The 21,996-nt window shown below is 42.6% G+C and overlaps 1 protein-coding gene across 1 annotated transcript in view; it reads right to left on the bottom strand.

Moving 5' to 3' along the window:
* Nucleotides 1-21,996, bottom strand: part of DLGAP3 (DLG associated protein 3) — a 49,856-nt gene that overhangs the window by 12,065 nt on the left and 15,795 nt on the right. The window contains exons 4-6 of the mRNA XM_007950406.2: nt 10,930-11,143; nt 10,311-10,624; nt 9,838-9,923 (exon numbers count right to left, since the gene is read on the bottom strand). Coding sequence (XP_007948597.1) covers nt 9,838-9,923; nt 10,311-10,624; nt 10,930-11,143 — 614 coding nt within the window. The remainder of the gene's footprint in view (nt 1-9,837; nt 9,924-10,310; nt 10,625-10,929; nt 11,144-21,996) is intronic.

Genomic DNA, 21,996 nt, shown 5'->3' with positions numbered 1-21,996 from the left:
GCTACCTGGCCAACTGACTGGAAGAGATCCATATTTGTGCCCATTCCAAAGAAAGGTGATCCCACAGAATGTAGAAATTATAGGACAATGAATAAGGAAGACCAAAGAAGAGTGGATGCTTTTGAGTTGTGGTGTTGGCTAAGAATACTGAAAGTACCATGGTCTGCTAAAAGAACTAACAAATCTGTCCTGGAGGAAGTGCAGCCAGAATGCTCCTTGAAAGCAAGAATGGCCAGACTCTCATCTCACGTACTTTGGTCACGTTGTCCGAAGGGACCATTCTCTGGAGAAGGATGTCATGCTTGGTAAAGTGGAGGGTCAACGGAAGAGGGAAAGGCTCTCAACAAGATGGATTGACATGGTGGCTGCAGTGGTGGGCTCCGGTATGGTAGGGATTGTAAGGCTGATACAGGACCGGGCAGTGTTCCGTTCTGTTGTACGTAAGGTCACTATGAGTCAGAGACGAACTGATGGCGCCCAACAATGACAACCTAATCTAACTATGTTGTTTTTAGGTGCCGCTGAACTGATTCTGACTCATGGCAACTCCATGTGCAGAGTAGAACGGCTCCATAGGGTTTTTAAGGCTGTGTTCTTTCAGAAACAGATTGCAAAGCCTGTCTTCCAAGGCACCTCTGGATAGGTTTGAACCACCAACCTTACGCCTAGCAGTTGCATGCTCTCAGCTAGTAGTCAGTATCTTAATTGTTTGCACCACCAGGGACTCTAACTATAACAGGCAAATTTTCAGGGTAGTGAAGTCCTGGGCTTATGTCCCTATTTATTTCTGGATTTGGCAGTATTTGCTGTGGTCCTCACCACAGCACAGGATGGACACATAGGATGGAAACTGGTTTCAGTCATGAATCATCAATAATTAGTAGCAATGTCTTCCCCATTATTTTCTCACAAGGCCCTTTCACAAGGCTGAGAAGCCTCACCCCATGTCCAACCCCACCCCTCCACCCCCCAAAGTTCTTCAAAGTGACAATGATCACATTCATGATGACTTTGGGACTTGTTATCATGGTTACTTCAGGGAGACATTGCTACTTTGATTCTCTTGGGGATAGCACAAAAACCTCTGGGAAGAAACTGGATTATCTCAAGAGACACAGTATGCAAGAAATGCTCAGCATCCAGAAGTTGTCAAGAGTTTTTTCCAGGAGTATCTGTTAGCAGGTTGGGGGTGGGGATGGACAGGGAGGAGGTAGGGTAGTGCCATTTCAGGCATTGTACCAGTTTCTGCAGAAGCCCCCTCTGAGACAGCAATCTAAGAGCTTGAACACATAATCACACAGGAGTCCCAGAGTCCTGTGGCCTGTGGAAGTGATCCCAAAATCAGGAACTATACTTGGAATTGAATGCTGTGGCACAGAGGCAGTGTGCATGCCCTGCACTTATGATCAGCCAGCTTCATTGTTTTTGCAGGACTGTTCCTTGGAATATAACTTCACAATTATGGAATCCTCGTTCCCTGTACTCCAGGGGCTCTGTTCTTTTTCAGCACAGGCCCTTACCAATATCCCAAAGCTGAAAATGATCATGATGGCAGGCAGAGTCTAGGCCTGCCTGCACAGAGTTCTCTCAGTTGCACTGAGTGGGCCCATGTGGGTATAAGTAAGGTTGCCATGTAAAATACAGGATACCCAGTTAAATCGGAATTTCTGATAACAACAAATACTTTTTAGTGTAAGTGTGTGCCAAATACTGCATAGGACATCCTTATACTAAAAAGAGTATTCAGTGTTTATCTGATGAACAAATTTAACTGGACATCTTAGTTTGTTGTTTGCTAAATTTGCAAGATAAGGTCTTAGTGGGAAGGAACTAGTAGTGAAAGATCTCATGGGTAAGAGAGAGGCAGAATAATATGATTTCTATAACCTCAGACTCAGAAGGAAGACTGGGCAATCTACTTCAGTAGAGATACTGCCTTGGAAACCCAAGGAGGGGTCTGCTATGAGTCAGGACCAAGTCAATGGTGGTGAGTTTGGTTTTTTTTTTTTAAAAAAATAACCTCAGAGGGCCCTGGGAGCAGGCTTCTAATTTTCAGGACATTTGATGGTGCATTCTTTTATCATGGCTCAGAGTATGCTGAGTCTGGGAAGACAGGTGTGGTAGGACACCTTGAGACAGAATTCTTTCTTAAGAATTAAGGAGCTCTGGTGGTGTAGTGCCTAAGGCATCTGACTGCTAACCAGAAGGTTAGCAGTTCAAACCCACCAGCCACTCCATGGAAGGGAGACTGGGCAATCTACTTCCATAAAGATTTACTGCCTCAGAAACCTAAAGGGGGTCACTATGAGTCGGAATCCACTTGATGGCAGTGAGTTTTTTTTTTTTTTTTAAGTATGTTCCCTCCTACCATGGGGCCTTGACACATGCTGCCCTTTTTACCTTGAACACTCTTCTCTCCCGTTTTTATTTGTATTACTGTTTTATTTCATTTTATTACTGTTCATCCTTTAGATCTCTGCCCAAGTGTCACTTCTTCAAGGAAGCTATGCCTGACTCCTCTGAGTCTCTCTAACCATGGTGCACAAACATCTCCTTTGTGGCACCTGTCACAGCTGAAACTCTACATCATTTATGAGATCCTTAGAAGAACATGGCAGTAACCTTCACTAAGGCAGGGACTGCTGGCTCTGCTCGCAGTTTGACCCCCATTGCCCAGCACAGTACTTGGCAACTGAGTATCAAGTGGACAAATGAATCTTGGGTGGGGCTAGAGTGGAGATGACAGGGCACCATCCCCACCCCTGTATATTTTTAGGCCGAGTTACCACTAATGATGAGCAAATGGGAAAGTCCACCGTTTTCTACAAACAACCCCCAGGTATAAAGGCCAGTGAGTTCAAATTCCTCACCCAATAGGTTAGCAGAGAACACCCTGCAAAGACAGAAAAGGAGCGACTCTACCTTCTGGGCAATTTTTGAGACAAAGGAAAAGAGACAGACAGACAGACAGACAATGGGGCCAGCAAGACAGGAAAAAGGACAAGAGAGTCCAGGAAAATAGAGCAGCACTGGGTGGGGGCTTAGTCCTGGAGTTTTGCCTAGAAAGTTGCTGGTGTTCATGGCTCGCTTTTATGTACCAGTTGGGGCATAGTGTGTGGTGAGTTAGATTTAAAGTGCCAGGGACAAAAGGGACAGAAAGGATGGTACAGGTGCCTAACTAAGGATGCCTTCAGCAGACAAGCAAGGGAACGTGGCCAGAGAGAAGTGCCAGGTTTCTCCTCTCCCCACCTGTCAGTCCTTCTCAATTCCCAGTGTGATAACCTGTGCCAGGCAATTTGGCTCTTCAGACATTTATTGAATACCATTTCCCCCTCTTGCCCCTCCCCACCAACACCTCCCTGACCACTGATACTGGAACATGGAAGATCACCTTCTCTGCCTGTTCCTACCCACCCCTGACTGGCACTCCAAAGTGCTCCTCAGATCCGTCCACTTCTCTCTTTATCTGCTGCTAACAGCCTAGTCTAGACAGCTGATCAATATAGTGAACTGAAGCAATTTAGGAAGCTCCCACCCATGCCCTAAACACATACAAATGCTGGATGAAATAAATATCAAAGAAATGTTTCCACTACAATACTAAATTTGCAGATAAGAAAGAGAAATCTTCAGGTATCAAAAACAAAGAGCAAATGCAAAGCTCAAATAGTGAGAGGGAGTGTAAGCCAAGTGATCCACAGGAATAGCGGCCCAGCATATGCTAAAGGGTAGAAGGTAATGCTGAGGGACGATCAGAAGAGGGCCCTAACCTGTGCATCACGAGGAACTAGAACCAGACCCCTGCAAAGAGCCAGCAGCCAAGAAGGGCCATTTCATTTACAAACTGGACTAGAAAAACCCAAATGCCACTGATTTAGAAATGAGACCTAGAAGTAGGAAGCTGAGGAATCGGAACACTAAGGCTTCTTTGTATGTGGGTGTGGGGTTTCAATGAGTACGACCAATGAGATACAGAAACCTCAGGCTGAGATACTATACACACACATACATACATATACGTATATATATATATGTGTGTGTGTGTGTGTATGCGCACACACACACACACACTCCAAAGATTATTAGTGGTTACCAGGAGTAGAAGGGAGGGGGAAAGGGGAAGTTTTTGTTTGGGGGCATTGAGTTTATGCTAAGAGGTGGCAGAATATTTTGGAAAAGGATAGCAATAATGGTGGCACAACATGAAAAATGTAATCAATGTCCCTGAGCCGCAAATGTGGAAGTAGTGATGTTGGCAAATGTCTTGTGTATATTTTCACCACAATAAAAGTATGAAAAAAATTTTTTTAAGTGAGATCACTAGTAAAATGTAAACTTCCAAACCAGTAGAGGGAAAAAGAGAATGAAGTATACTTGACTAATTCAAGAGAAGGCAGAAAAGGTGGGGAGGAAGAAAGCAAAGAAAAAGCATGTCAAATAGAACATTTTGAAAAAGATGACAGAAATAAGTCTAAATGAGTCATTAATCAACATATATATAAAATGGGCTAAATCTGTCCACTAAAACAACAAGGAACACATCTAAAACACAAGGATACAGGAAGGTTGAAAATAAAGAGATAGAAAAGAATATATTGGGAAATTAACCAAAAGAAAGTAGCTGTAGTAATAATAATAACAATTTTTAAAGTAAAAATCATTAGTAAAGATGAAGAGCCCCTAATTAATGATAAAAGGGCCAATCCACCAAGATACAACAATCATAAGCCTGAATGCTTCTAAACAGCACATTTTCAAGATGAAGTAAAAATTCATAAAAATTACCAATGAAAATGACACATTCAGAATCAAGGTGAGACATTTTTAACCACCTTTCTCAGAACTGGTAACATCCAAACATCTCAGAAGCAAACATCCAGAAAAAAAATTAAAGATAAACATTTGAAAAATACAGTTCATAAGTTTAACCATACATGATACATGTTTATACTATGGAAGAAGCCTCAAGAACTTCCAAGGAATAATATCTTACTATGACCACAAAGTAGTAGATTTAGAAATCAATAAAAAAAAAGGTAGCCCCCTGAAAAGCATACTGAAACAAAACAAAAATTCTTCTAAATAATTCAGGTTAGAAAGTAATTATGATGAAAGTTGCAAGCTATTTAGAATTGAACAATGAAAAATACTGCATCTCAAAACTTACAAGAAGCAGAATTTATAGCCTGAAAATCACAGGTTAGAAAATAAGAAACATTGAAAGTTAATGTTCCATACAACAGGCTGGTGTGTGGGGGGAAAGTGGGGTAGAAGAAAGGAAATAACAGACCCAAAAGTAGAAGAAGAAAGGAAATATTAAAGATAAAAGGAAGGGGGGTTGGGGAGAGTAGATATGCTCACCAAATCCAAAAGCTAGTTTTTTAAAAGACAGATAAAATATATATTTCAAAAATACATACTTAAAACTTCAGGCAAAATTGATCAAGAAAGGAAGGGAAGGCATAAATACATGGTATTAGGAATTCAAAGAGGGCCATAATCTACAGATACAATAAAAATTTGTAAAAGTATAATAACAAAGAATATTTTGTGCTGATAATTTTTAAAACTGCCATTTCTGTTAAATGGTCATTTTTTAAAACACATATACAAATAATTAATATTGACACAAGTAGAGAAAGAAAACCAGACAAGATCAAAAGAAATTGAAACTGTAGTAAAAAAGTATCTCCTATTCCAAACAGGAGGAGCTCTGGTAGCATAGTGCCTAAAGCACTTGACTGCTAACCAGAAGGCTGGCGGTTCAAATCCATCAGCTACTCCTCGGAAGGAAGGTTGGGCAATCTACTTCCATAGTGATACTGCCTCAGAAACCCAAGGAGGGGTCGCTCTGAGTTGGGTCTGAGTAGACGGCACAAAATAACAAGAATAATTCCAAACAGGCTTCAGACCTAGATAGTTTTACAAGCAACCTTCACCAAACCTTTAAGGAATTACACAAATTGTTCCAAAGCATAGAAACACAGAGAAAACTATCAAATTCATTTTAGGAGATGAGTATAACCTTAATACCTGAATTGAAAAACAACGATAAAGATAATTTTGTAGGCGAGTATCACTTATGATCAGACATATAAAAACATTAAATAAACTAATAGCTATACAAATCCTGCAACGCATATAAAAATAAATATATCAAGACTGGGGCAAAAACTGCTAGGGCTCTTAGCCATAAGAATCCTGATTTTTAGTTATGGACTTTGCACACTGCACATTAATTCCTAGCTAAAAGACTGTATTCTACAACCTCCCTTCCAGCTAGGTGCTGCCATGCGATGAAGGTTTGGCCAATGTGATGTACTTAAAAGTGTTGTGTGTAACTTTCAAGGAGTCTTTTTTCAAAGGAAAGCCCTCTTCTCTCCTTCCTACTTCACACAACTCAGAATGGAGACATAATAGCTGGAATTGAATTTCAGCCCCTTGCTGTTGTTAAGTGATGTTGAGTCACTGCTGTGACTCCATGCACAACAAAGTGAAATGCTGCCATTGTGACCCATGGGGTTTTCACTGGCTGATTTTCAGAAGTAGATCATCTGGCCCTTCTTCCTAGTCCATCTTAGCACAGAAGCTCCACTGAAACTTTCAGCATCACAGCAACACACAAGTCTCCAAAGACAGATGGATGGTGCATGAGGTATATTGACTTGGAATCGACCTTGGGTATTTTGGATGGAAGGTGGGAACTTACCACTGGACATACCATCACTGTTCCAGCCTCTGAGATGAGGTAATACATACAGGGTGGAGGATCAAGCAGCAAGACAGAAGGAGCCTAGAATCCAAACACTGTACTTCCTACATCTGTTTTTTTGTTTGTTTGTTTTAATTTTCTTCTTTTATTCTGAGAAAAGAAAGAAACTTCTACCTTAAGACACCACTGAGGTCAAATCTGATCCACACTGGGTTTATCCCAATAAAGAAAGAATAGATCAACATGGAAAACCTGTGCATGTCCATTATATTGCAGATCAAAGGAGAAAACCTGTGATCTAAGTAGATTCTGAAAAACCATTCAATAAAATTTCATCCTTGTTTTCTATTTAAAAAATAAAATAAAAACTCTTAGCTAACTAGGAATAGAAGGAAATTTCCTTAATAAACAGTATCCATCAAAATCTGTTGCAAAGATCGTATGTATAAGTAGGACCTGAGAAGCATGTCCATTAAGGATAGGCACAGGATAAACATCCTACCAATCATGTGTGAACTGGAAATCCTATTCAGTGCATCATTATAAGAAAAAGAAATTAAAAGGATGCAGACTGAAAAGAATGATCATTATTTGAAGAAAACGTAACTGACTACAGAGAAAACCCATCATGATCTTCAGAACAACTATAAGGATAAGAAAGAGCAACAAGGTTGCAGGATATAAAATCAATACACAAAACTTAATACTGGCACCCATACATTTCCAATTATAAAATGCATTAGAAAAAATAATCCCAATCACAACAGCCACCATAGTCTAAAACACTATCACCATTCTTCTAGATCATGAAGAATTGCCCTTACTGGCCTTCCTGTTTTCTACTATTCATTCCTATTTCCTCAAATTCACTCTCCACTCAGCAGCTAGTGATCTTTTGTAAATGTAAATTAAATCATGTCACACTTCTTCTTCAATCTTTTCACAGCTATTCATTACTTACAATTAAATCTCAATTCTCTATCATATCCAGTCCACATGACCTGGCCCCAGCCTGTTCTCCAAGTCATTCCTTTATCACTCGCCCATGCCCTTAATCACACCATGCCGGGCACATAAACTATCTTTTAGTTTCAGATGCACGTAAAACTTTTCTCTGCCTCAGGGCCTTCACATATGCTTTTCCCTCTCCCTTGAACACATTTCCCCCCAATCATGACCCAAATGTTCCTAGTTATCCCTCAAGTCTCAGTTTAAATGGTACTTACATAATCTAAATAAAGCCCTCTCTCTCTTAGCTCCTCTTCATAATATATATGTGCATGTATGTGTGTCTGTGTATGTATTCCATCCGATATCATACCATAATGTGTAAATGTATTTGTATTCATGGATAATTTATTCCTTGCCTTGATTTCCTTCTAGACCATAAGTTCTATGAGGGCAAAGTTCATGTCTATGATGTATTTAAAACAGTGCCCAGGAGCTGCCACATGCTTAATAATCCTGTTAGTAAATGCCAGATGCTCAATAAGTATTTACTGAATGAATGATAGAGTTTGCTGACTTAGCAAGGGTCTCAGCTAGAATGCCTTCTACACACTTCCTAAGATTCAGGCTTGTTAAGGAGTTGGGAAAACCCTAGGGATCTATCTAGATCAGGGACCAAGAAACCTCCCAAGGAAGCAAGTGGGGATGCATGGGCTTGCTTTGTAGACCACAGGGCAGCTCTAGGGTGGGGACAGGATGCTGAGCATAGACCGGCATCCAGCCATGACTCCTACCCCATCTCTCAAGATTTCAAGTCATAAGGAGTTGAGTTTGCCATCATGCTATTTTTCTATGATCTTTGTGGAACTTAATAGTTTAGAGGACAGCAAATTGCGGAGTGACAGGGGCAACAAGGGCAGCTCTTGGGACCTTTGATGAAGGCATTTACAGCCCCAGGAGTAGATGAAACTGCAGGGAGCCAAAGCAGGAGTGGAGAAAATAGTGAATTCCCCAGGAAGCACAGAAGACTTGAGTAGGCACACACACACAAGGCACCTTGAGGGGTTCCCAGAAATAGTTGGGGGAACTTTGGGGGAGGGTTGAAGGTCCAACAATGGCAAATGGGAACAGCTGCCTGGGACTGCTGTATAACTAGTTTTATTACTCTAGTGGCTATGGCCTGGGAAACACAGGTTACCACAAACCCTTATAGCCAGCCCCAGGCAGGTTCCCAGACACCACACCTAGGGTCACTGGCTATCCCACTGGCATCCTGAAAAGCAGATGGGCCACTGTGGCTGCCACATGACCATTAGAGAAAGTATCCTCCCACAGGAACCCAACGACGAAGGAGTGCTTCCCAATATTCCCACTAGAGCTCCCACTGCTAATTTTTTCATTGGAAATTAAGGAAGCCATGTTTCTGAGGCCACCTAATGCCAGCACAGTGGCTGTGGGTAATTACCATCTTTGGTACATCATAGACTCAGGCATATAAGAGGTACCCCCAACTGCTTAAATGCTTGTGTGACCCAAGTAAGGAGGAGTGTTATATCTGCCAGGGGCCCCTGAGAAGCAATCTTCCCATTTACTAGTTCCCTTTTGAGCTCACATACTTGTACACCACAGGATATAACAAGGGATTGTCAGGATTCTCTAAATTCTGTAAAGGACAACTGTTGGAGGCTTTTTCAGAACCTGTTACTTCTGTCCCTCACCCCCAAAAAACCAACCCACGGCCATCAAGTCAATTCTGACTCAGGGCAATCCCCATGTGCTTCAGAAAACAACTGCACTACACAGCGTTTTCTTGGCTGTGATCCTTATTGTAACAGATCACCAGGCCTTTCTTCTGCAGCACTACTGGGTAGATTCCAACTGCCAACCTTTCAGTTAGCAGTTAAGAGCAAACCATTTGGGTCACCCAGGGAACTCTGTCCCTCCTCCAACATGTTGTGTGCCTCCTGCCTGCATAAGAGCATCTGGGACAGGCATGGATACAAGGACCCACTTTCGATTTGACAGCTGACTTGGTGACACCTCTGTGGATAACCTCTGTGGCTGTTCTGACTCCATCCCCGCTAAAAAGGCTTGGTCTCCCAAGGGAGCAACGAGGACATTATGAAGTCTTCTCTTTCTCCCTCAAGGAACCCTAAGATGCCCCCACTCTGACCTACCTCTTGTCCTCTTCCACCTGTACACCGATGGAGTGGAACTCTCTTCGGCTTCTGTTCTCGGTGTCCGAGTCTGAGATAGTCTCCACCTGGTGGCAGGGTGGATGTGTCAGTGGCTGGGGGTAGCCAAGGGAAACTTCCTGCCCTGTAAACCTTCCCAGGGAGAATGGCCAGCAATGGCTGAGCCCCAAGCCAGCTGACAGATTCTGCAAAGCCAATGTGGCTGAACAAGATGAGAGACCCAGGAGGTCAGAAGCAGTAAGGTGGTACCCACTCTCCACTCGTTATCAAGGGACACAGTGCCAGGACAAAGGACAAGTCAGTGGGTTGGGGCAGCCCCGACGAGGACCAGGCACTGGCTATACTTGCAGCTCAAAGCAAACCAAAGTCTATCTTTCCAGAAGGTCCCTTTCATCCCCGAACCCATCCTCAACCAGCCCGGATCAGAGCCTTCCTTGGCGTCCCTCCTCCCATACCTGCACCCCAATGGACGGCCGCCACTTCCGCTGCCGCGCCAGGCTCCTCAGCTCCTCCCTACCAGGGATGGTCTTGATGATGAGTGTGGGGGGCTTGGGGCTGGCCCGGGGTGGGACCGGCGCCAACTCCAGCGTACGCGCACCCATGGCGGGTCCATCCAAACCGTCAGCGGAGCTGCAGCGCCGAGCAGGACCCTCCGCCGCGGTGAAACTCTCGTGGGCGGAGTCGGTGCTGCTCTGTGCGGTGATGGAGATGCGGGGCGGGGCCTGGCTGCCCGGCGGGATGGGGGGCGGGGCCTTTCTGAAGTTGAAAGCTGTGGCCGAGGAAAATAGATGTAGCAGTTGAGAAACGCGTTCCCACAGCTGTCTAGGAAGACCACCCTGCACACCCACGCATTCTCACAGACCCAGCAGCTACGCATACTCCGCGTGCTGCTACGTTCAGAGCCAAGATTTATTACACCCACCGTTCCCCAACCCCCCCAACCCCTGTCATCAGGCCCAGAGAGGCAAGCGGTCTGACCCGAATCACACAGCACAGCTCTGACGGGGACCAGCCTCAGAACCCAGGACGCTTTCTGACCTAGGGCCGGACGAGGGGCAGAATGGGCGTACTTACAGGAGCCGGGCCTCCCTGAGACAGAGGCAGGGGCAGCAAGAAGGGGCAGGCAGTCGTCGTCTTGAGAGCAGCCGGCCTGGATGGCCCGGAGGTAGCTGTGGCTCCGCATGCGGAAACAGCCGGGCAGGTCCAGGGCGTCCACCGCCTGGGATTCGAGCTCCCCAAACACGGACCCGCACACGGCCTCCAGCTGCTGGTTCAGCTCCTCGCTGAGCTGGTGACAGGGGGATGGAGGACAGTTATGAAGGTGCAGGGGTGGAGGGGGGCGGCTCTGAGGCACATTACCTTAGGTGCTTATGCAGATCTGCAGAGGCTGTGCCCCTGTGTGAATTTCCTACACTTGTATTCAAAGAAATCCTGGCTAGAGAGGCAAAGAAAGACAGGGGCACTTCTGCCCTGCGCTGCTCCCCAAGTCTGCCTGAGGCCCACTCTTTCATTTAAATAACCTCCATTCCACCTGTAAGGACCCCTGGTGCTATAAACGGTTAAGTGCAGAAAGGTTGGCAGCATGAACCCACCCAACACTTCCTCCGAGAAAGACCTGGTGAGCTGCTTGGTGAGCTGCTTCCATAAAGATAATAGTCAAGAAAATCCTATGAGGCAGTTCCATCCCATCCCATGAGGTGGCCATGAGTGGGAATCGACTTGTTGGCTTCTAACAGCAACATCAACCCCACCTGCGCATCTTCCAGGTATCTCCAGACCATCCCATCTTCCTCTCTCCACCTAGTCCCAAGCTCTTGGGTCTAGGGTCTTGACATCCCCCCTTCTGTCCAGATATGGGGGGTAGGGAACTGCAGGGTAAGACACTTTTATTTTTATTACTTGTAACTTACTACATTAAAAATTTGATTGAAAGCAACCTATAGAGATATAGACCAAGTCGCAGGATGGAAATTCATGGGTAAGTGATGGAGCAAAAATTATTAACCTCAGAGTGTTCCAAGCCTTCCCCCACCCTCTGTCCATTAACAGACTCTGACTTGGCCTGCTTGTTCCTTCCCTACCCTCATCATCCAAGGAAAACTCAGCCATTGCCAGATGAGGTTTTGTTTTTTGTTTCTGATATTTTGTGATCCATGGTGTTAAAAAATTAAAGCAAGTAAGAAAGAAGCAAAACAAAAATGTTGCTCATGGAACTGTGTCGCACAACACCACACTAAGACTAAATTTACCACAGAGATTGCAGCTTCATTGGCATTATGTGAAGGAACTAGCACAAAGGAAAACAAAGTGAGGAAAAGAGGATGGTGCCAGAGGTAAACTCTAAACCCATCAGCACAGGTGGCAAAGTTCTATGCATTTCTCAAGATGAGTGCACATTTGACTTTGGGCTTCAGAGCAATCAAAGCAATGAGGAGTATAGCCAGGTGGCTGCCTGCATGGGCCATGGTGTGAGACCCACCTGGCTCTGCCACCATGTTTTTGGATCTCAATTTATTCACCTGTAAAATGGGAGTGATCATGGGGCCATCATCATAGGGCTACTGAGAGGACTCAAAGAAAAACATGTGAAGCACAAGGTGCAGTTACTGGCATGTAGTCAAGAACTCAAGCAACAAGCCAAATATTCATGAGAATCACAAGGATTCCTATAACTGAGCCCAGGAGAAATCCATCCCAATATATGATTATGTAGAGGCCATTAGACGGAGTCATGGACAAGGTCCTCACAATGAGTGTAACAGCAAGTGTCCCATGGCTGCATCTTGTAACATCTTCTTAAGAAAGATTCATGGGATCACATTCATGTGCAGTCAACAGAGTCCCCAAAATGCAGTTCAGTGTTTCTAGAACTTGGCCTCTAAAGCATAATATGATTTCACTAGATCCTTCCTCAGATAAAGCAGGAATTTCCATCCCATTTTACTAATGGGCAAACTGAGGGCAAACAGAGAGGGCAATGAACTGTCCAAGGATACCCAACTGACAAGTGGTAAAACCAGAATTAAATGTCAAATATTCTGGCTCTCATGCCAGGCTGACTGAGCATAAGAGTCTCCTGAGGAACTTGTAAAACGTACATTAACTCATGCCTATCCCTAGAATCTGAAGCCAGGCCTCTCTAACTATATGTCTCTCTTTGCTTTGGCTGTTTGGAAGCTCAGAGTCAAATTTATTGAAGGTCAGATTTAGGGGGTTCCAATGTGTAATTATCTGGACATCATTCTGCAGCTTTTTCTAAAGGAACTTCATTACAAAGACATGGAAAACACAAGTCATGAAAAAAATCAATCCAGGATCCTGTAAAAGTGGAAGATCTCTCATATTTGACCATACAAACCACACTCCTGGGGCATCATGATTCCTTGTGAGTCTACCTTTCAATCTTTCTATCTCAGGACCATTAGGGCACCGACCAGGAGTTGCAAGCATGCTTCCTGCAGCTCAGAAGTGATCTAACTCCTGCTATTTCTGGGCCAGCCTCAGGATACTCCCAACTAGAACCAATCCAGCCCAGAAGAGTTCTCTTGGAGCACAGGGGAGCAGATCTAACCGCAGAAGAGAGAGTTTGAGTCTGGATACCAGGCATGGAGGGAATCTCATTCTACATTTCTGTATCTCTATTCCTCTCGTGTGGAAAGCATTAGGCATGATCTCTCACATATAGCAGATACTCATTAAATGTTGTTGTTAGGTGCCGTCGAGTTGGCTCCAACTCCTAGTGACCCTCTGTACAACAGAATGAAACACTGCCCAGCCCTCCACCATCCTCACAATATTTGCTATGCTTGAACCCATCATGCTTGAGCCACTGTGTCAATCCATCTCACTGAGGGTGTGCTCCATTTTTTGCCACCCCTCTACTTTACCCAGCATCATATCCAAATAAACATTAGCTACTGTTATAAGTACCGAGAGGTTCTTAAATCATACTGACAATACTTCTCAAAATGAGACCTCTCTTTACCAGGGTTCTGAAGCTCTTGGAATCGCACCTAAAGGCTATAAAACCAAACAAAACCAAACCCACTGCCATCAAGTCGATTCTGACTCATGGTGACCCCCACTGGGCTTCCAAGGTGGTAAATCTTTATGGAAGTAGATTGTCCAGTCTTCCTTCTGCAGAGTGGCTGGTGGCTTTGAACTGCCAACTTTCTAGTTAGCAATCTAATGTCTTAGGTGCTACTCCACCAGAGTTCCTTCCCATAGGCTATACCCATGACCAAGGCATGGATTCGAGGCAAACAGAGGGAGAGTGAGCAACTCTCCAGTGGCCTCCCACATGTACTGGCCAAGAGGAGCATCTGGAGTTCCAACAAGGGACCACAATAATTTCTATCAATGAGCGCTACAGAAACCCCCTTACCCCCATGGAAGATCATGTAGAGGCCATTGGATGAAGTCATGGGCAAGGACCAAAGGGAAACAAAGACTCACATATGGACTCTAAGAGGAAAATCAACCTGAGCTGATCTTTACTGTACTGTGATTGTAAATTTACAACATTGTACTGTGAATTCGCTGGCGGTTCAAACCCACCAGCCACTCCTCAGAAGGAAGATGGGGCAATCTACTTCCGTAGTGATACTGCCTCAGAAACCCAAGGAGGGGTCGCTATGAGTCGGGTTTGACTCGATGGCGCATAACAACACAACAACAATAACAACTGTGAATTCTATCATCCATCACCTCTGTTGTAGTTACCTACTGCCACCCTGACAAGAATATACTACAAATGGGATGGCCTTAACAAACAGGAGTTTATTCTTACAATTTGGAGGCTTTAAGTCCAAGTTCAAAGTGCTAGGTTCTAGGGGCTGGGTGAAAGACCCTCAACCTTGGGGTCCAGCTCTGCCTTCTGCTCCCAGCCCAGTGGAGCTAGAGGTGTTCTTCACTCAGACAGCTGCTAGCTGCTAAGGCTGACAAGCCCAAGGTTGACAAGTAAAAAGGCACAGTCCCGATGTTACCAAACGACACAACACATCATTAATTCAAGTTCATTTTAAGTCCCAAGGTCAGCAGAACATGGCAGGCTGCTGAAAAATGACATGGCTACATGCAGGGTCCAACCATGCCATATGCTAGAGACCACTCCCAAGACTTCTCCTTATATACAGGAAGCAGACCACATCCCAAAAGCAGCTACTCAGCTACTTGTGGTAGATCCCACCATGGAGTTGATTGCCAGTCTCATCATGGGGAATAACTATCACCAGCTTCCCAGCCACTCAACCAGGCCCAGTGAAGTTGACACACAAACATAACTACCACAACCTCGTTCTATCTTATCCTCCTCAATTTCTGCTTGCAAGAGGGTACAAGTCAAAGAATCCCCTTGGGAAAGAAGAAACTTAGCCTTTCTTCAAATCAGAACTCAGAATCAGTAGCCATTTTTAAACATTATTTAGAGGAAAATACCTTGTTTGGAGCTAATCTAAATTGTCCATGCTAGAATTGGTGGGTCCAATTGGGGACCAGGCGATATTCTGTATAGTTGACATATGTTATGCACGTGCTGTCGAGTCAGATCCCACTCATAGCGATCCCTCCTTGGGTTCTGAAGTAGTATCACTACGGAAGTAGATTGCCCAACCTCACATAATGTTATTTAGTTTAAATAACCTTTGAAAGCCCTCCCACTTTAAAACACTGGATAAAATATAACAAACATTGTTTTATATGCATAGCTGAGCTCACAAGAAAGTGAGATAAGTCCCCAGAGGACACAGGCAAAGAAGAGACAGAAAATCAGAGTATTAACTGTGTGAGCCAATGCTGCGAACAGCACAGTGGAAGTGGGAGGAGGGGGCAGGGGTTGCTGGTCTCAGTAACCAAAAGGCTTGCGTTTTAACACCCACTGAGGGATAGGAATAAGGATTTGGATCCACATGGAGCAGGATATTGGAAATGAGAACCTGCATACAGCCAAGAAAGGGAAATTTTTTGATGAAAAAGTAGACTAAATAAATATAAATAAATCATCAGCACAGGCTGATGACATGGAAGCTGGTCTACAGACTAGGCTCTGGGTGGAGGAAGGCAAACCACACACACACACACACACACACACAGGTTCAATTTACACAGCCTACATGGGCTAGACCCCCAAATTAAAAATTAACATAAAGTGGTCCCAGACCAGGAATACCTCTAACAGAAGCAACAGTAAAATATTTCCTGGGAGACTTAATCCTAACCCAGAGTGTTCAGGATTCTCACAGAAAAACAGCTCTGCTGAAGATGAGCTAATATTGGGCTATATGGTAGACAGCCTCTACAATGGACCATTATGATCTATACCTCGTGGCATTCATAATCTTGTGAATATGCACTGGGTATATTGGCCCTTCCTCTTGTATATGTACTGGATCTACTGGCCTACTTACAACAAATAGAATATGCAGATGCAATGGGCTGTCACTTCTGAGTTTAGGTTACAAAAAGACTTGGATACTCTCTCACTATCTCGCTTGGAGCCTTCACCATGGAGAAATCAAGCTGCTATGTTGTGATCAACCCTATAGTAACTCCCACATGGCAAGAAGCTGATGTCTCTGGCCAATAGCCAGCAAGGATCTGGACCTAAGGCCTGTCAACAGCACATGAGCAAGCTTGGAAGTAGATCTAGTCAAGTCTTAAGATGACTGTAGCCCCAGTGAATATCTTTACTGAAGGCTTGTGAAACACTTAAGTTAGGGGACACCCAGCTAAGCTGTACTCAGATTCCTTGCAGAAAGTGGTAGATAATAAATGCTGTTTTAAGATATTATGTTTTGGTATAATTTATTATGCAGCAATAGATAACTAATATAGACTGTGATATAAGAAAGTAATAAATTTTTATTGAGTTAAGCCACTGAGAACTCAGGATTTATCTGTTACAGGAGCTAGTATTACAATAGCTAAAACAGAATAGGTTTCAAACTGTGTTTACACTTTGGAAGGCTTAAAAGATAAAACTGAAAACAAAAGGAGAAAATAAGATATTTTGTAAAAGATTGAAAAGTAATCAAATTAGATTTCTAGAAAAAAAGAGTCAATAAAATTAGAAGCATACTTAATGGGTTAAACAGTTGAGACCCAGCTGAAGAGAAAATTAGTGAATTTGAAGATAGATCTGGATATTACCCAGAAGACAAAAAATGATACATATATAACCAGAAGGCTGGCAGTTCAAATCCATCAGCCCACTCCTCAGGAGGAAAGTTGGGCAATCTACTTCTGTAGTGATACTGCCTTAGAAACCCAAGGAGGGGTCGCTATGAGTTGGGTACGACTCAATGGCACATAACAACAATACACACACACACACACACACACACATATCTATATATATAGATAGACAGATACATAGATATGTAGATATGAAAGAGAAGTTAAGATACATAATGAAGAAAAATGAGATGGTCCCACATACTAATAGGAGTTTCAGAAGAAGAAACTAAATAGAATGTGGAAGTGACAATATTTGAAAAGACAATGACAGTGGTTGAGAATTTTCCAGACTTAAGACTTTGGGCATGACAGTGTAAAGAGGACACCAAATCCTATAGCCCAAGACAACTGAAAATCTGACAAAATTGTCAAAAATAATCATTTCATCACTCTGATAACTGACCAAGGACATACAATAATGAAGCACTTACTCTTGAAAATTACCCAACTTCAGGTGAGAATAGATGGTTTATGTTATCTTTGCCTAGGGCTTCTCCCATTCCCCAATCCTTGAACTCTAATAGTACAATATTTCAACTAGGGTAAAGCAGGCCATGAAAACCAGTTGCTTCAATGCTACTGCCAGAGGGCTCAGTTTATTTGGAGCACTGTCAGTTAAAGTGTCAACAAGGAGGACCAACAGCTCTGAAAACCTGGGATTGCAGTACTGTTTGAGGCAAGCATTGGACAGGTGGACAAGCTGAGGATATAACGGGGAGTTCCAGTTCCACATATCCCAGGTTGATTAGGGCTACACATGAACAGCAGACCAGAAAGGGTCTGCACAACTCACACATACCTAGCTAATGGAGACTGTGCACACATGCAGAAAAGACACAAGAGAGCCTGGGCAGACTTGAAAACAGCCTGAAGTTTGCACTACCAAGCCCACACATAGAACTACAAGCAGAGAGAGGAAGGGAAACCCTACTAGCTTGAGGTTTTTAAGCATAACCTTTGACCAAACTTTGGTTGAATCTTAAACTATGCACAAACAAGGGCATCTCCTAGGAAGCCAGGCTTAAAATTAAAAACAAGAGGGAAAAACAAACTACTGAGTGGAAACATCAGAGGTCACATGTTGCAAGAGAAACAGACTTCACAGATTTACTCTGGGGAAGGAAACACAGGAAGAACAGCTTTGGGCAGGAAGGGTTAAAATCCAGAACTGCTACAATGTATTATCTAAAAAGGTTCAGTATCCAACAAAAATTATGAGACCTGCAAATAAACAGGGAAATGTGACTATCTCCAAAGGTTGGGTTTATCAGACAAAGACGACAAAACAACTATTAAAAATATGTTCAAAGAACTATGGAAACCGTGTTTAAAGATTTAAACTAAAGCATGACAACAATGACTTTATTAATAGAAAATCTGAAAAAAGAATTTTTTTTTTTTTTTAAATTAACCAAAAGGAATTTCTGGTGTCCATCAGTATAACTGAAATGACAGTTTTACTACAAGGGCATGGCTCATTGCCGTCAAGTTGTTTTCGACTCATAGCTACCCCTTCCTGGGTTTCCTAGGTGGTACCTCTATGAAAGTAGATTGCCCAATCTTCCTTCTGAGGAGTGGTTGGTGGGTTTGAACCATCAGCCTTCTGGTTAGTAAATGCCTTAGGGCATTGTTGTTGTTGTTATGTGCCATCGAGTTGGACCCGACTCTAGGGACCCTTCTTTGAGTTTCCAAAGCAGTATCACTACGGGAGTAGATTGCCCAACCTTCCTTCCGAGTGGCTGGTGGATTTGAATCACCAGCCTTCTGGTTAGCAGTTAAGTGCCTTAGGCACTCTGCTACCAGAAGAAATAAAACTTGAAGATAGATCAATAGAAATTATCTAATCTGATGAATGGGGAGAAAAAAAGATTAGATAAAAACAAACAGAGCCTTAGAGACCTTTTGGACACTGAGTATACCAACATACACATTATAGAAGTCGAGAGAAAGAAAGGGGCAGGAAAATATTTGAAGAAATAATGACCAAAAACTTTCCAAATGTGAGAAAAACATTAACCTGAAGATCAAAGAAGCTCAATGAACCCAAAGTATGCAACACAGAGAGTTCCATATCCAGACATCTTACAATCAAAATGTTGTAAGACAAAGAGAAAATCTTAAAAAGAAGCAAAAGAAAACCATTCATCACATACAGGAAAACAACAGTATGATTAATGGCTGGCCTCTCATCAAAAATAATGAAGCTCATAAAGCGGTGCCCTGGCAATAGTCAAAGTGCTGAAAGAAAAAAAGTCAACCAAAAATTCATTATCCAGCAAAACTATCCTTCAAAATTAAAATCAAAACAGAGACATTTCCAGATAAATACAGACTGAAGAATTCACTGTTAGCAAACCTATCTTACAAGAAATGCTAAAGAAGTGCCCTAGAAACGGTAAATATGAAAGTGATTTAAAAAAAAAACAACTCTATAGACATTTTTCTCACATTCTTTAAAAGACATAAGATTGTACAGAATGATAATACCATATTGTTGGGTTTATACTAGAAATACATGTAACATATATGACAATAATGACACAAAGAAAGAGAAATTGGAGATCTATTGGAGCAATGTTTCTATATTTAACCTGAATTGATTCAATTTTTATAAGACATATAATTACTAGAGCAACCACTAAGGAAAAAGCTCAAAAATATAAAAAATTAACAAAGGAATTTAAATGGCATACTAAAAAAAAATATTTATTTAAACAAAAGAAGGTAGTTAAGGAGGAACAAAGAAATAAAAATGATATGAGACAATCCGACCAAATCAATAATCACATTAAATGTGAATAGATGGTTAGAGTTCCGGCAGATGGCAGAACAGGCAGAGAACCTACACAAAGCAATGAGAAACCATTTGAAACCAATATCAAAGATCACCCGGGAACCTTGAGATTTGAAGGGAAGGATAAAGAAGTGCATTAAACACAAACTAGTAGAGGAACCTGAATGAAACAGTGAATGAGGACACAAACGAAGTGGCACACTGCTGGTTGTCCTGGGGACACAGCCATTTTGAATATTTCTGGATAACAACCGAAGAATCAGTTCTGCTCACAGTGCACTGCATGGCCAAGGACTGAATTGGTGCCTGATGGCCAGAAAGGAAAATAGTGAGGAAGGAGACAAATTAACCTGTGGACTGCCAATGGCTATCCTGAGGGCACAGCCATTTTGAATATTCCCAAGTGTTGGGCACAGCCATCTTGCATGTATGCGAGTGGCTGTCTTACCTGGATAGAGACTTAAAAGTGGGCTCTGCTTGCCCAGGACAGCATGGGCAACCACAGTGGAGACTGACAACTGGAAAGGTACTATACTCCCCTTGTTGCTGTTATACCCGACACCCTCTTCATGAACAGGGATGTGGCCATCCCCTACCTCCACCCACCTTCTTGACCAGCAGGAATTCCATCCCAGTCTGTGCCCTGACAGAGCCTGGGTGCTGTACCCCACTCGCCACAGCTTTGTTTTTAATTTTTATTCTTTTTATCTTCCCTCTTTCTTGCTTTTTTCCCCCCTCTTTCTCATCCCTGGTTCGTTCTTTCTTTTTCCCCTTCCTTTTTTTCTCTTCCCTCTCCTCGTTCCCTTCTTTTTTCTTTCTTTTGGTTCTTCTCATCCCTTGTTTTGCAGTTTTCCCATTTTTCCTTACTATTCTTTCACTCTTGTTCTTTTTTCTTTTCTCTCATTCCTCCGTCCCCAGATAGTGTGGCTTTCCCCCCCCCCTTTCTCACCATATTTCTTTTATCTTTTTTAATATATTTTGAAAATTTTTCTTCACAGTTATTGCATTTCTTTCTTTTTGGCAAATGCTCCTGTTTGTTTATGCAGTTTGAGTTTTTTGTTCTCTTGTTTTTATTTTTTGGTCTAACTTAGAGTGGGAGACAGCAACCGTTTCCACACAACCCAACCATATCTGCCGCCCCTGCAGCCCCAGCCACTAAGTGAGGGCCATCACTTGCTTTTGCACCAACTGACCAAGAATAGATAGCAGCCAGTACCACCTCAACTCACCCTCAACTGCTCTTTATGAACAGCTAACAGAGATCCATGCATACTCCCTTTCTCTATCACACCCAGGAGACAGTTGGTAAGTGCCTAAGTGCTAACAACTAGTCAGTAAAGAAGCACAGTCCCCTGCTCACATAGATATATCAAAATAAAATAAAGGAAAAAATAAATCTTGCGTGAATCACATCAACATATAACCACAAATTAAACATAAATACACCACCACCACAATGTCTCTGAGACAACAGACCATCAAAGTCCACACAAAAAAGCAAGATAAAGTAGTAGAAATAAGGATCCAGGACACAAACCCAGAAAACATCCCTGAGGAACAACAGCAGTGGACCTCCCTGATAAGGAATTCAAAAGGATTATATTTGGGTACCTTCAATGGATTGAGAGACAGATCAAGGAAAACACTGACAAGATCAAGGAAAATACTGAGAAAACTCTAGAACAATTTAGGAAAACAATAAAAGAACAAACTGACAAAATAAACAAAAAATTAGAAATGATACAAAAACAACAAATAGAAATCCAGAATATTAATACCAAAATTTCAGAAATAGATAGCATATTGAATGGGCAAAGGAGTACAACTGAAACAATGGAAGACAGAATTAATGAGATTGAATACAAATACCTCGATACCACTTTGTAAAAGGATCAATCAGACAAAAGATGAAAGCAAAATGAAGAAAGTCTAAGATTCGCATGGGATACCATCAAGAGAAATAACCTACATGTAATTGGAATTCCAGAACAGGAAGAGACAGAGAGCACTACAGAGAAAACTGTCGAAGATTTGTTGGAAGAGAATTTCCCTGATATGATAAAAGATGAGAATATACCCATTCAACAATTTCAATGAACTCCAAACAGGATAGA

The sequence above is a fragment of the Orycteropus afer genome, unplaced genomic scaffold (assembly GCF_000298275.1).
Source record: "Orycteropus afer afer isolate SDZICR_OR568_19922 unplaced genomic scaffold, OryAfe1.0 scaffold00272, whole genome shotgun sequence".
Taxonomy (NCBI): Eukaryota; Metazoa; Chordata; class Mammalia; order Tubulidentata; family Orycteropodidae; genus Orycteropus; species Orycteropus afer.
This window is presented reverse-complemented; position numbering and strand designations above follow the sequence as displayed.